Below are 15,530 nucleotides of genomic sequence, written 5' to 3' on the forward strand. Positions count from 1 at the left end.
TCACATAATGGATAATGAACACATATATTAATCATTTATTAATAACATAATTACACGATATATCCCGGATATTACAAAAAGAATTTCAAAAGATGCATAAAATAAGCACAAACAGTTGAGTTGGATTCTTGCATAACTTTATTCTACATTAGACTTCACAATTCAAGACAGATTTTAAGCATTTTTCTTAGTTATGCCTTATTTCTAAGATATACTGAAGTTTATCAGACTTTAATCTTTATCTGATCATTTGCACATACACACACTATCACTCCATATGAATGATGAAAATTACTGTGGTGATTAAGTTGTTTCTGATAAATAGTTAAGTATTATTTGCATAAATTCTGAGGACAAATTCTGATTATGTTCTGATGATTAAACTCTGAAGAAACCAGTCAGTATTTGTGTAAAGAAACACAGAAACAGTCATTCACATTTTTGAGTACAGAAGCCATGTTCTGATGACCGTTAAATTTTAATAATAGTCAAGTTCTGATGCAAATACTGATGCTCACGTGGCATTATTTATTTACTTGACTTATTTTTTTTGTATTTACTGTAACAATTATATTTCTTAGAAAAATAATTAAGTGCAATAGAACAGTAATAATCATTTGATTAATGGGTTGCGTGTTGGTTTTTGCATATGCATGTGTGCAATAATTATTGCACATTTCCCGTGTCCACTAATTACTGCCTTGACTATTTATTGCGTGACAGGTGTAACTATGCCGGTTTTACTTCCAAAAAGAGCCGTTGAGTAGAAAGAGTATAAATATTAGAGATAAAAGATTATACAAATCTTTTACCTTCTCTCTTACTTTAATACTTATTTCTTTTACTCTCTCTCTCTCTCTCTCTCTCTCTCTCTCTCTCTCTCTCTCTTTTTCTCTCTATTTTCTGACGGACATTCTTACAGGCATTTTATCAAACACCTTGCGAACACACGATTTTCACTTGATTTTACACAGAAATGGCACCCAAAGAAGTTATTTTTAATGGTGCTAAGTTTGTTCCCAACAACTACTTAGCAATCTTGAGTAATAATGAAGTTCCTTCAGAACTTCATTTCATCCAAGATTTCTTGGCCCAAAGAGAAATTGGGTATGCTCTGACACAACCTCAAATAATCTCTGGGAAGCAGGTGCTGGAGTTTTGGCAATCTGGAATATATGACAATGGAGGAGAAACTGGGTCTCCAAGTATTGTGTTTACAGTTGGAGAATATGAGTATGTAGTGACTCTGTCCACAGTTCGAAAGGCTCTCCATTTACCAGAAAACTGCACTTACAGCTTAGCACCTGGAGAATCAAACCTTCAGGAGATGATGGCTAGTGTTGGGTATGATAGCAGTTTATCCAAGCTTGGTCAATTGAAAAGACCCTACATCAGGAGGGAATGGAGCTTTTTCTTTGACTGCAACACAAAGACATTTGCCAACAAATGTTCTAACTTTGATGCCATTCCCATAATGAGTCAACAAATCGGGTATGCAGTCTTTCATCAAACTCATTTTGATTATACATCTGCTATACTAGGTTTCATTGGTGATAGAATGAATGAGGATAGGTATATAGTCTACTTTGCTAGATTCTGTCAACTTATCTATACCTTTTGTTGTCCTGATAAGCCTCAACTGCTTAGTGAAACACTAGAACCATTTAAGCTGTATGAGAGAGCTTTTACTGATTTAATATCTGTTGATAACAAGAAGTCAGTACTTAAACCTCTTCAGATACCACAAACTATCAAACAGATCCTAGTCAATTTTGCCCCAAACACCTATACAACTATATTCTCTGATATTGCACCAGCACAACCTCCACCAACCCAGCCTTCCAATACTCAACCAACACAATCCTCTCAACCACAACCATCAGCACCTACTGTCAGAACCTCACCTCTCAAGTCCAAATCTAAACCACACTCTGGTATATCTAAACAAGTGTCAGTTGTGAAATCTGCTACACCATCCAGACCTAAAACCTCAAGAGCTAAATCTGTTCCTCAATCTCCACCAAGGAGAAAGAGAAGGTCGATTCTGAGAGATGAATCAGATGAGGAAGAACAGGTTCAGGTTCCTGCATCAGAACATGTGATAGAAGAAGCTGAAGAGTCAACTCCTCAGAAGGAGAAAGCAGCTGAAGCTTCTGGCATTCAGAAAAGAAAGAGGTCTTCACATTCTGATACAGATCATGTCACCCCTCCATCTAGAAAATTAAAATCAAGGAAGGTGAGAGCAGGTGTGTATTTTGCACAAACTCAATCTGAGGATGCTGAAGATGCTGAGGAAGGGGATCAGGAATCTCTGATCTCATCAGAACCTATCATGATTGAAGCCTTGCCAGCAGCTGAAGAAATTCTGATTCAGGAATCTGAAATTCCTGAAGTCCACAGATCAGAACCTGTACAAAAATCTGTGATTTCTCCACCTCATTCTCCAATCAAAGCTACAGATGATGTTGAAGAACAAGAGACAAGTCCTGAAATAGATATTCATAATTTGAATATACCTACTATTTTCTATCCGGAAGCTCCAACTACAAAATAGCCAACTCCTGTTACTTCTCCAATTTTACAGGCTGAGATACCAACAACACCAATTCTTGATCTTGGAACTGAAGATCAAAATTTAGACAAAGCTGATTCAGAGTCTCCTACAGCCACACACACCTTGGTGTTATCTGAAGATGAGGAGATTCTAGCAAGTTCTGGAGAGTCAGCTCCAGTAAATAATCCAGTGCCTACAGGATATGAGGCATTATTCCAGTTTGAGGAAGAGGCTGCTACAGTTCCATGGGAGGAAACCTTTAGAGGGGATGAGTGGATACATAAATGGAATGATACTGATTTTATTCCCAGCCCACATGTTCTATCAGAACATGTCTCAAAAGCTGATGAGTTGCTGACAAGTTCTGACTTCAAGCATCAACTAAAGATCACTGCTCTCAGTACAAGAACTCTACAAGGTCAACACTCCAAGACTCATGCAAAGGTTGATAAACTTCAGGAAACAACTGATAAGATAGACATGATGTACAAACTAGACAGGAATAGGTTTATCAGACCAATTCAAGAAAAAGTGGAGGCTATTGAGCTTGTTCAATCCCAGCAGCAGGCCCAACTGGATGAGGTATTACAAAATCAAGCTGCTCAACAGACTCAGTTAAATAAGAATCAATCTTCAGTGGAACTCCTTCTTTCTCTACTCCTGACAGATGATGCCAAAAAGGGGGAGAAGGTAGTTAAGTCCAAATGCTAAGCAAGCCAAACATTGAAGAAAAAGGATGATCATGGAGATGACCAGGGAAACTCTGAAAAGAGTAGAGGTCAAAGTCAAGGGAAGCAGCTGAGCAGAATTCCCACTCAACAGACAAGTTCTCATAGATCTGTTATGCAAGGGAGGAATAAGGAAGGAAAGAAGCCAACATATCAAGATGTTCCTTTGTTGATCACAAATGCTGATACTTCAAATACTGATGATCAAATTCTGACAACTACTTCTGATGTGATAGTCCAAGCTGGAAGCCAAGAGTCACAAAAGTTTTTGCAGACTTTGAAATTCAAAGGAAAGAAAGCAACATTCTTCTACAAAGATCCCAAAATTCAATCTGTTGATGAAAAATTGGCCAAGAGACTATTCCTTAAGGATAATCCAAGAGTGGATTTAGAGGAATTAAGAGAAGAAGAAGCTAAATTTGCTGCTGAGAAGAGCAAACCCAAGTCAAAAGCTTCTGATGCTAAAAAGCCACCAAGGCCAAAAGAAAAGAGGATTGTGATAAGAGAAAGATCTGCCACAAAGATTTCTAGATCAAGAACTAGATCCCAAACTACTACTGATCCCAAAGACAAGGGAAAAGGAAAAGTTGGGGAGACAGTCAAGAAACAGAAGATGAAGATTTCTCAAATTCTGATGGATCCTGTGTGCAAGATGGTTCAAGTCTTTGATGATACTGCTGTTGAAGATGAAATAGTTGAAACTCTGAAGAGAAAGAGGATGACAGAATAATCTAAGACAACCTCTAACATAGCTCAAGTTGTTCAGAGTGAAGAAGTTCAGGACTTAATAAATCCTGAAGATATTTTAGAACAACAAGCTACAGATGAAACTGCAAATCCTGACCAATTCATCAAGACATCAACCTATGACACTGCTCAAGTTGACATAAACAACTTAAAATTAGAAGACAAGAAGAAGCTGCTATGGAACAAGTCTATTCCAGTTCAGCCTAAGACAAATCAGATGTTGAATCAACTTGCAGCATTTGGGTTAAAAGCCAAGAAAGCTGGAGACAATTCTGGATTAGGTTCTGACAGAGAGAAATTCCAGTCTGGGATAGAAGTTGATATTAGAGATCCATTCACATTGACTGACAAGCCATTTGAAGAGATCACACAGAAGCACCTTGACAAAGTGTTTTCTGCTCAAGTAGTGATGGATACTCATGATGATTATGAAAAGAAAGAGAAATTGATTTTGTTTCCGGTTGATGGCAGAACTTATAGATTATCTAAATCTGATGTGCTGAAGAAATCTGTCAATTACAGTTTCAATGTACTCAAACATATCCGTCCCCTTGTCCCTACTTACCTTCTCACTCTTATTATTATCCTTTAAATCCACCCCCTTCTTAGTTCTAAAATCTTGCCTTTCCTTAACAACATTATGTCTTTCCAAAGTCACTTTGAGATTTTTCAATCTACTATCTCCTGCATTTGGACTTCCAAAACCTTGTTTTCCATTAAGACTCATTTTAATCTTTAGTCCCAAACCCCTATTCTCTTTTGCATTTAAGATTGTTGTCCCAGCCTTTAATTATGAATCTTCTTCCTTTCTTGTCTCTCTTCCTAGGTAAAATAATGTCTAATATCTTTCCCGTGTTCTTAAAACATTTCCAGATCTCCCAAGCTTGTGCATTTTCTAGAATATCATATAAGAAGATCGTAAATCTTGAAGAGCGGCTAACCTTTCTCTTATTCTTCTTATTTTGAACCACTTGCCACTCCCCTTCCTCACTTACAACCTTATCATCTTTTATACTGCTACCCCCAACGTTCAGAGCTCGAGCATAAGTTTTCGAACTCTCTAAACACTTACTTTCAACTTTTCCCTTCTCTTTCCATTTCAAGCCACCTCTAGCCTTCAGACTTCGCCAACGAATCTGATTAAGAGCTTCCGTCACCGCTTGTTTTTCACCTCTGAATAAGCTGACACTTGTCTCTTTGTCCGACAAATCCTTGTGAGACCAAACAAAGTTTTTGAGAATCTGCTCTCCAACCTCATCTCTATTCTTCCCAGCTGTATTTACCTGAAAAACATTTATGCCCACCTTAGATCCATCCTCCTTGGCTTGATCAATTTAAATTTTCTTCTCGTTGCTAGCACCTAGAGAGCCGTAACCTTTGGAAAGAGAAGCCGCTACCATCGATTTTATTCTATTTTGTAATTTTAATCTAATAAAAATGGATAATGTATTTCAAATTTGAAAAATAAACCTTAAAATATACATTTTACTATTAAAATTAACAAAACTGAAGTTTATAAGTATAAAATTAGCAAGGCAAGACTTACAAAATAAAGACTCAACGGAGGTAATAGATGTTATTGCTGCTGCATTATCTCTGTAGTGATGTCCCATTAATATATACATGGGATTTCTTTTACTATTTTGCTAATTTTCTCGTTTATCATAACTCTAGTTAGATACAGAGATAAAAAATGCAAGTGATCAACTAAAGGCTTTGTCACCTGACGAGTTAGACGGGCCGAATTGTGTGGATAGCAACTTGTATACCACTACCACAATATTATTTATCATATTTAATGTGTTTTTCCATTTGTTTTGTATGTTGGCCACCTGGTTTGGCATAGCTTAAAAATCAACTATGGTATTTGTTAATTTATTTTTTCTAAATTGGAAGTGAATGAAAAAGTTGATTATTTAATAATAATCATTTTAAGATTAAATATATTAAAATGAATAGAAAAACAATTTAAAGTTATTTCTAATAAAATATATAAATTATTGGCATTTTACAATATATTAAATAAAAGCAACTTTCTAACAAAGAAAAAGAAATGAGATATTAACTACAAAACAAATGTTTTTAGTACAAGTAGTGTGCAGACTTTGTTTATTCAAATGGAAGTGAAACAAACTGAAGGTGCCGCGCTAGGCGAGTTAGGTGGGTTGGCGGGCCGAGCCAGGTTGGCGTGCCGAGGCGGATCTGTGCCGTGCCGATTTGACGATCCGTGCCGTGCCGATTCTCGAATCATGATTACTAGACCCGTGAACGCCCCGTTATTTTTTACGGTCCGTGCCGAGTTTGATTCGACCCGATACGAGCCGATTTTATACGAGTATAAAGTAGAGCCGGGGCGAGTCGAGCCGAGCCTAACCGCCCGTCTGGCCACCTCTAACTAAAGCATATGCATAATATCCCGGGTATTTGGTTTCAATTTTTAATCGGATTAGTTAAATTTTACATGAATGAATTTTTATAGATATTTATTTTATTTCGATTTTTGCTCATCTCTACGGCCACTCAGGCAGCCAACTAGAGATTCGACATGATTGGACATGCAAGTATATAATTGGTCCATGCATCTTTTGCTGCTTCTTGCAATCTAGATATATTTTTAATTCATGTATTCATCCTTACAAGGTATCAGAACAAAAATTTATAAAGCACAGCAAAAATTTATCAAGTAAATATAATAAAATTTAATAAAAATTTATTATATTAATATACAGTGAATTTAAATATAAAATTAAAGTTAGTTGACAGTAACAACCAAATACCATCATAATACTCATTTTAAATTGGTAACCTTTTAGATATTAAAATATATGTAAATATTTTAAAATCATATTTATCATTTTTGGATATTTCTAATATTAAAATAATTATTAAAAAATAAAAAAAAAAATCAGTAAAAAGGCATACCGAATCATAAAAAGGCATGTCTGTCCATATTGGCATCCCGTGCCGATGTGACATGCACCTAACGGTAAAGTACAGCGACCCCAAGTCTTTTTATTATAAGATCATAACGAACGCACGACCACTCCCGACTCATTTTTATTTAATCATATAAAGAAATTTAGCAAGACTCCAAAGGCTAATTAAAATATATAAATTTATAAAGAAGTTACATATCGGAAAACAGTGAAAAAGGAGGAATACTCTGGTCGTGCCTGAAGAAGTTACCAGGGTCAACCACTGTTTTTATATCAACCAGCCTGCGAAAATTATTGTTGAAGTAACGTTCGCCCCAGAGACGAGCTTGAGCGTAGCTTGTAGTTCCGGTTGGATTGTTTGTACCCATCCAGAGATTCACGTAGTTCACGTACGCACTTCTCGGGTTACTGGTGACATATGGTGTAAAATATGTATCCAAGTTTCTCACCCATTGCATTCTACCTGCTTCATCCACGTCCGTCAATGCGAAGAAATTAATCATGTACAAATATCCAGCCCGATACGGGAATGGAAGGGCGGAATCGGATATCTCGTTCATTCGTCCCCCGTAAGGTGTGAATTGTAATGTTGCGGTTTGATTTGGTAGCTGAAACATGTAGTCCCATATTCCTTCTAGGCCTTCTATAGGAATAGGCACCTGCGTAAAATCGGATCTTCCTTTAAAAGCTGGTCTTGGTAACAGAGTTTTATCGAGTAAGATCTCTGGGGGTGCTTCGAGTGGAAAATTTGAGAAAAATTGCATAGCTTGAATCCAGCTAACTTGGAAACAATCTTCTCGTACCAACCCCAACTCAGGCAATTGTTCTTGCATCACTGAAAGCATGTCATCTGCTTCACCAAGATACAAGGATTCGAATAACATAGCCATAGTCTTTTTATCAGCTCGTGGACTTGCTTCACTAAGGACTGCTTGCCCGGTACATCTGATATCCATCTCGTATGGAAAATTAGGCGCCACTGATTGCCAACGGTAGAAAGTGTTGGTCATGTTTTGCTCTAAAGTTCGATTAACTCGAAAAACAGTCACGATTTCAGGGACAGGGATCAAATTTACTTGCCAAGAAACGACAATTCCAAAGCTTCCACCTCCACCCCCTCTAATAGCCCAAAAGAGGTCTTCACCCATTGTTAATCTAGTGTGAATTATACCATTAGCATCAATCAAGCGAGCATCAATTACTTGATCAGCCGCTAAACCAAATTTTCTTCTCATCATTCCGTATCCTCCACCACTTATAATTCCTCCAACTCCAACGTTTGACCATAAGCCCGATGGAAATCCATAAGCCGAAGTAGCTTGAGCAATCCAGTAGTAAAGCTCGCCATTTGTTACTCCGCTCTCAACCCATGCAGTGGCAGTAGTCAGGTCAGCTGTGACATTGTTAAAAGATCGGAGATCGAGCACCATAAATGTTACATTTGCAACATAAGAAAGTCCCTCGAAACTATGACCACCACTTCGCACTCTCATTTCGACACCATGTGTTTTGCAGCAAAAGATTGCAGATACAATTTCTGGTTCAGTGTCGGGAATAGCAATAGCTACAGGTTTAGGAGTTTGCGGTTTCGCGAAACGGAGATTATTTATGGAGTATAGCAAGGCAGAAGTGTAGTTGGAGTCAGTTGGTGTGTACACAACTTCAATTGAAGCTCTAAGGCAAGATACGAAATCCAATCCAATATAATTGGCTTCAGTTGAAGATAATGAAGGCCATGAAAAAGCTGAAACAAGGAAGAATGCAATAGTATAATGGAGAGAAAATGTTGGAAAATTCATTGTTGTTTGGTATTTGAGAAGACATGCACGCTTTGCTCTTCTATTTATAGAGAACTTTTAAAAAACACAGTTGTTCTTGATTCTAGACTGATGACAGATAATAAAGGGGGAACTGGACTTTCAAACAGAACATTTACTAATTAATTTTTATCTTACTTTTTATGATCCGCTGAGACTCGATCAAGATTTCTTTACCAATTTTTTAACAAATTAGGCACCAAAAGTAAAATATTCACTAAATTTTTAGGGTCATGTTACCTAACTTGATCCCAAATATTTTTCAAATAATATATATATATAAAGTGTTTTTATCGGTGAAACTCATATATATGTACGAGATTTATTTCATTTACGCATTGAAAGAAACATGCGTAAATGTAGTAGTGATTATTTAGACCTCATTTTTTCACCTTGCCGAAGATTATATAGAGTCAATGATCTAAATAACTACTCCAGAAAAAAGAAAGAAAGGCAATGAAGAATCTCTAAGTCGCAGAAGAAGTTGAGCCAGGTAGCAACCTGCTCCATTGGGAAAATGTCTTCTAGCGAAGAGAAGAAAATAATCTATCAAAATTTCATATTTTATCTTTTTGTACTGTTTCAAATTGGTAATTGTTTAGTACTTATTCTTCTCAAGCAGTACCTGTCACTGGTCTGGTACTAATAAAATCCTTTTTCTTTTGATAGTTGATAGTAGTTAGGCGTTACCAAACAAATGAATAAATTTGAAATTAAAACTGTAATCGAAAAAAATCAAATCCATCCCATTTTTAAAATTAAATAGTGATTAATATTTTTATATTATTTATATTGATTTTTAAAACAAATACATACATTTATAATTTTATGATTTCAGAACTTATATTTTTTAACAGGTTCTTATGCTTATTCAAAAAATAAAAAACAGGTCCTTAACTTTTCATAACTTTAGTCTCGAGATAGCCATACTTAAAAAAATCTCTAAAATATATTTGACATTTATTTTTAATCTCTGATCAGTACCTCAATGATTAATTTTGATTAATCATCACGCTTATGAGTTATTATTTATCAAAGACATTATCAATTTAGTAATTTATACATAAAATTATCCACACCTAAATTTATACTATAATATAATAACCGAAAAGTGATATATTTTGATTAAACGGTTATCCACTATTTTAATTATTTAAAATAAAAATAAATTATGTTATATAAATGTTAAACTGCTAAATTATTAAATTACAAGATATTATCTCGTTATTCCGCTAAACTACGACCAAAACTTATCATCTTCATCCTAATTCTATTATCATTTTTACAAGTAAATAAAGCCGCGCTTTGCGGCGGTGTTATGATTTTTTGTAAATTCTGATCTGAACTAATATTATAATTTAGATAAAATTAGTTTGAGCCGTCCACCCGTCGAACACAATACTAATAATAATTTATTACAATTTAGATAAAAATTAGTTTGAGTCGCCCTTACGTCAAACACAATACTAATACTAATAAAAAATTATTATAGTTTAGATAAAATTTAGTTTAAACCATCATCCAATCAAACACATTACTAATAATAATTATTAGAATTTAGATATAAATTAGTTTGAGCCGCACTCAAGTCAAAAAAAGTTCTAAAAAAATAATTTATAATTAGATATAAATTAATTTGAGTCGTCCTCCCATCAAACAAAATACTAATAAAAAATTAATATAATTTTGATAAATTTAATTTGAGTCACCCTCCGTTTAAACACAATAATAATAAAAAAATTTATTATAATTGAGGTAATAAAATAATTTAGGTAAGATCTAGTTTGAGCCTCCCTCCCGTCATCAATAATGCTTAAAATACTCAAAACTGTAATTCATAATTTATATAAAATTTAGTTTGAACCGTCAAACACACTACTAATAAAATGTATTATAATTTATATATAAATTAGTTTGAGCCATTTTTCCGTCAAACAAAATACTAATAAAAAATATATTTTATTATATGTATTTCTTATAAACTTGAACTCTTATCTTCTAAAAATTCGAACACTTATTCTACTTACAACTGAACTTTTAGTTATATATTTTAAAATTTCAAAACTCTAAAAAAATTAGAAAAATAAAATGAGATAATCGTAGAGCGCCACCTAACCTTGTGCGTATCCTCTTTTATATGTATATATATATATATATTAATTGAATGATTGATTATAAAACTATAATTATTATATATTTATATAAATATATTAAAGTTATTATATGATTGAATAAACAAAAATTTAAAATTATTTGAATATTAACAAACCCGTTATATTATTATATAATCACCGAAATTGGGTATATTTTGATTTAACGGTTATTTATCATATTTATCAAAAATAAAAATAAATAGTATTATATACATATTAAACTACTAAATTCCTAACTATTAAATAAATGTGGTGGCTGTTTGTAACATGTGAACGCCACTGAAATGACAACTCGAGACCATTTTCATTTACCAGGACTGTTTGGCATCTTCATTTTTGTTGAGCTTTTGACTGCCAAAATGAGATAATTAGAAAGTACATGTGATCCAACTTTTTCATTCTGCATAGTGCATACCCCTTTTTACTGTTCAGTCATAATTTCTTTCTTTTGTTTATCATTTCTTACCTTTTAAAATCTTCTTTTTATCATTTGCTTCCGGTCTTCAGTTTAAACAATGAGGATTGTTTTACAGTTAAACCTCTGTTAAAATAATACAGTCCGGAGAAAAAAAATTATTCATTTAATAAAATTATTCATTTATTGAGGTTAATAATACATTATTTTTATTGAATTGGGACCATAAAAATGTTTCATTTGATAAGATTATTCGTTTATCAAATATTATTTATCAAAGTTCTACTATATGTTATACAATTTAATCTTGAGGTCATTATCCTTATCTTAACATTTTCTCTTTTTTTATTTTATATTCAGGTATTAAAAATAATAACATATGTAATTTGTAATTTACATTTTAGTTCATTTCATTTTTTTTATAAATTATAAATTATGATTTATCAAACACATTATCAACGTATAAATAACTTATACTTAAAATTATCCAAACATCTAAATAACTTATAAGTTATAATTTTCATATCACTTATACGATACTTTTCAAGTTTAAGTCATAAGTTACATATTTTAAGAAATCCCAAACGGGCCCATATTCTCCTAATCCCGCTGTTAGCTATAGGCCCAATAAGACCCAACGAACGAAGGACAATTAAACTTAATAGCCGTTGGGCCGAAGACCCATGCAGCTCCTAAGGCCGAAGCACAATACTCCACTCTACCGTTGGAGATCAACAGAGAATCAAAACGTCTCCCCCTTTCTTGCCTCAACGGTCATCCGCACTACAAGCGTAACGGACGATCATTTATTACGGTTTTGGGTATAAATACCCTATGGAAAGTAAGAAATTGATAATTTTACACACACAAACACTCTTAACACTCTCTACTTTCTTGTATTCCTAAACCCAATTTACATCCAGATTACTGATTCTCACACCGGAGGTGAATCAAGGGTACAATCCCTCGCATTCTCTTACTTTTCAGGTCATAACCAAAGGCTGTTCTTATTAGACTGAAGGTTGTTATTGCCTACTGAAGAAATCTGGGCGTAACATTTGGCGCCATCTGTAGGAAATACGAAAATTATAACGAGATACTGAGAAGATCACAAACACAATTCATGAACAATCACCACCACCTAGTTTCCCTCCTCACGACGGGGGACAAACTTCCTCCTTGGTTTACGCCGATGGGGTCATCAAGTTGATTTTCGAAGAGGAAGCCTTGCTTCTAAAGATCCGGGCAGAAAAATTAGCCGCGGAGAAGGGCAAGACAAAAGAAAATGATCAGGCCGAAAAGGAGGCTGAGGCCAGGGAAAAATGAAGGGAGGTCGATGCATTGCGATTAAAAGCCTTGCAGCTCCAAAGAGAAGAGATTGAGCTACACGAGAAGGCATTTCGCGAAGCACTGCAGGCCGATGAGACATTGATAATCACTAAGCCAAGAAAGAGCGAATGGGGTATGACGAAGAAGATGAGTCTGACTCTGATTCGCACCCTAGAAGGAATCCAATGTAGCAACGTTATTCCTCTGATTCAGATGAAGAACTTGACGGTTCCCGAATCAAGCTAACTTGTCTGAAAAAAAACTATGTTCGGCAACAAGAGGGTTGACCGAGGACCGATCATGACCGAAGAAATTGAGCAATATTGACCTCCTCCGGGCGAGGAAAGGCAGTTCCCGAAGATGAGTGACTTCAACAGGAAGCGCAATCCCGAGAACCACTGTGAAAAGTATGAACTATTTATGACAGGGATGGGTCACAATGACATCATACTCTGTAAAATATTCAAAACTTAGATGAAGGGACCAGCTTCAATGTGATACAAGTCCCTTAAACCCAGTTGAAAGGCATATGTCATAACCTATTTGTTTACTCGAGGATTTAACTCAACTCAAATAAGGATGTAACAAGTAATAGTGGTTCTATCGTCAGAGAGATCTCTCAAAGTAACATATGTCAAAGGATTAAGTAACATTGTTCATCTACAGACTTGAGGACTTAATTCACTGGAAGAAGCTCGAGAAATTGATCATGCCTCAGTAATATAAATAAAGATTGTGGATTTAATCAAGTGACAGAGATCTCGTCAGGGTATCAATTAATTACAGGGATTTAATCTGAAGAAAATCAAGACATGAAGAAACATCACAGAAGTTAGTCATTCATGAACCAGACAGTACATCGAGTGTCAACATTGAAGTGGTGAAATGGATTCATGATTTTCAGAAGATTGTCAGAAGAGTGGTTGTTGTTCAAGAATAGTATTAATTCTCTATTAATTAATTAAGTAGTATAATTTAATTAAGAAAATAAATTATATCTGCAAAGATTAATTTATTGATTAATTGGATTAATTGATTAATTAATTCTGAATTAATATTACGGATTTTCAGAATTGATTTTGAATTTAAATTCAAAATTAATTCAGCAAGATAATCTTTTGTATTAGTATGACAATCGGTATGACAATCAATAGTCATACCGAAAGTCATGCCAGTTTATTTAAATTGTCTTACTGGAAGTCTTACCAGTTGTGGTGATTGTCTTGCTAGTACAATCAATAGTCCTACCGAAAGTTCTACCAGCTGTTAGGATTGTCTTGCTGAGCTCAACGGATTGTCTTGCCAATTAAATCAAGTGGGTTGTTTTAATATAAAACAACAGAAGCTGATTGTTAACAACATCATTGAATATCAAACCAACCGAAGAACACAGAACAAAAGCAGAGAACTTATTACAATTTCTCAGGACATTAATTTCTAGTATTTATTGTTAAATCTAAACCACTAGAAATCCTTCTCTTGTTCTTGTGTAACTATCTAGCGGATCAAAATCCCTAGAACTTAATCTCAAATTGCTTTTAGCATTTGATTCTTTTTATTTCAAAAATAGAAAAAGTTCATGTCGAATTTATTCTAGATTTGGAATAATTTATTTGATATTAATCCCTTGTAAACGATACTGTTGTTGTAACACCTTTCAAGTTTAATAATAGTTTTATTTAACTTGAATTTTGTTTCACTTTTTTATTCCGCATTTTATTCGATTAAACGGTATAGTTTGTATTCAACCTCCCTTCTACAAACATATTGGGACCTAACAGTTTGTTAGGAATATGTGTATTAGTTTGATGATAAGTTCAGCAAAACACTTAAGTAGAAATCTAGTGTTTGTAGCCTCAACGGATAAGACCATCTTGGCTATCCGTTGAAGGAGTAGCCTTACTTAGCAATAAGTTTGGTATTGTAGCACATCTCACTCTCTGGTTTCAAGCTGTAATTCTTAGATGTTGTTAGGAGATAATCAGTCATGTTGACTACTAATGAATGTACAAGTAGGAGGGCTAATTGTAAATATTTCATGCCTTGTAATTTTGTATAAGTGAAGAAGTATCAACTGATATTGAAGACCTTCAACGGATAAGAAACTAAGCTTCAACGGATGTCTCTAACGCTTCAACGGATAAGTGCTTCAACGGATAAAACTTCAACTGCTAGAGCATCAACGGATAAAGCCATCAACGGATGAAAGCTTCAACGGATGCACTGCTAGAGCATCAACGGATAAAGCCATCAACGGATGAAAGCTTCAACGGATGCTCAGTCTCATAGCAGTTGATAGTGACAGTTAACAAAGCTGACAGAGGCACATGGATTGACAGAGATGTGGTAGCCTATTTCAGGAACAGCAGAAAAAGCAGCCATTTTTAGTCTGGTTCAAAATGGAAAGTCAACAGATAATTCCATATTACACTGGATAAAAATGGAACAGAAATAAGTGGAGAACTATTGTCTTATTGTACTTTATCTTTGTCTTCACTTGTAAACTTGGTGTTATATAAACCAAGTAGTAGCTAGTAATTAGAAATGAATTTTCCCTGAGCTGTTTAGAAATATCAAGAGAGAAAATCATCTAGTTTGTACTAGGAAGCAGCTGTGATTTAATTTTGAATTACAGATTTTCTGAAATAACACATCTCTGGTGGAACAACAAATCCACCAGAAAAGTTTTTAAGTTCTTTGTGTTCATTTCATTTGTGTTTAAATATATATCTGTCTGCATCAGCTCCAAGCAATTCACACACATTTGATCACTCAAACACTTAGTCTTACAAATTGCTCAAAACTTGAAAAAGTTTTGAGATTTACATTCAACCCCCCCTTCTGTAAATCT

At 34.5% G+C, this 15,530-nt stretch overlaps 1 protein-coding gene across 1 annotated transcript; it reads right to left on the reverse strand.

Moving 5' to 3' along the window:
• Window positions 1-7,156: 7,156 nt before the first annotated feature.
• LOC141665511 (tetrahydroberberine oxidase-like) lies at window positions 7,157-8,764 on the reverse strand. The gene has a single exon (XM_074471498.1). It carries the CDS (start codon window positions 8,762-8,764, stop codon window positions 7,157-7,159), a length of 1,608 nt encoding a protein of 535 aa, XP_074327599.1.
• Between the last annotated feature and the right edge of the window lie 6,766 nt (window positions 8,765-15,530).

This window comes from Apium graveolens, chromosome 6 (assembly GCF_009905375.1).
Source record: "Apium graveolens cultivar Ventura chromosome 6, ASM990537v1, whole genome shotgun sequence".
NCBI lineage: Eukaryota > Viridiplantae > Streptophyta > Magnoliopsida > Apiales > Apiaceae > Apium > Apium graveolens.

Excerpts from the sequence above, each read along its gene's own strand:
- LOC141665511 (XM_074471498.1), bottom strand. The coding sequence starts at position 8,764 with ATGAATTTTCCAACATTTTCTCTCCATTATACTATTGCATTCTTCCTT.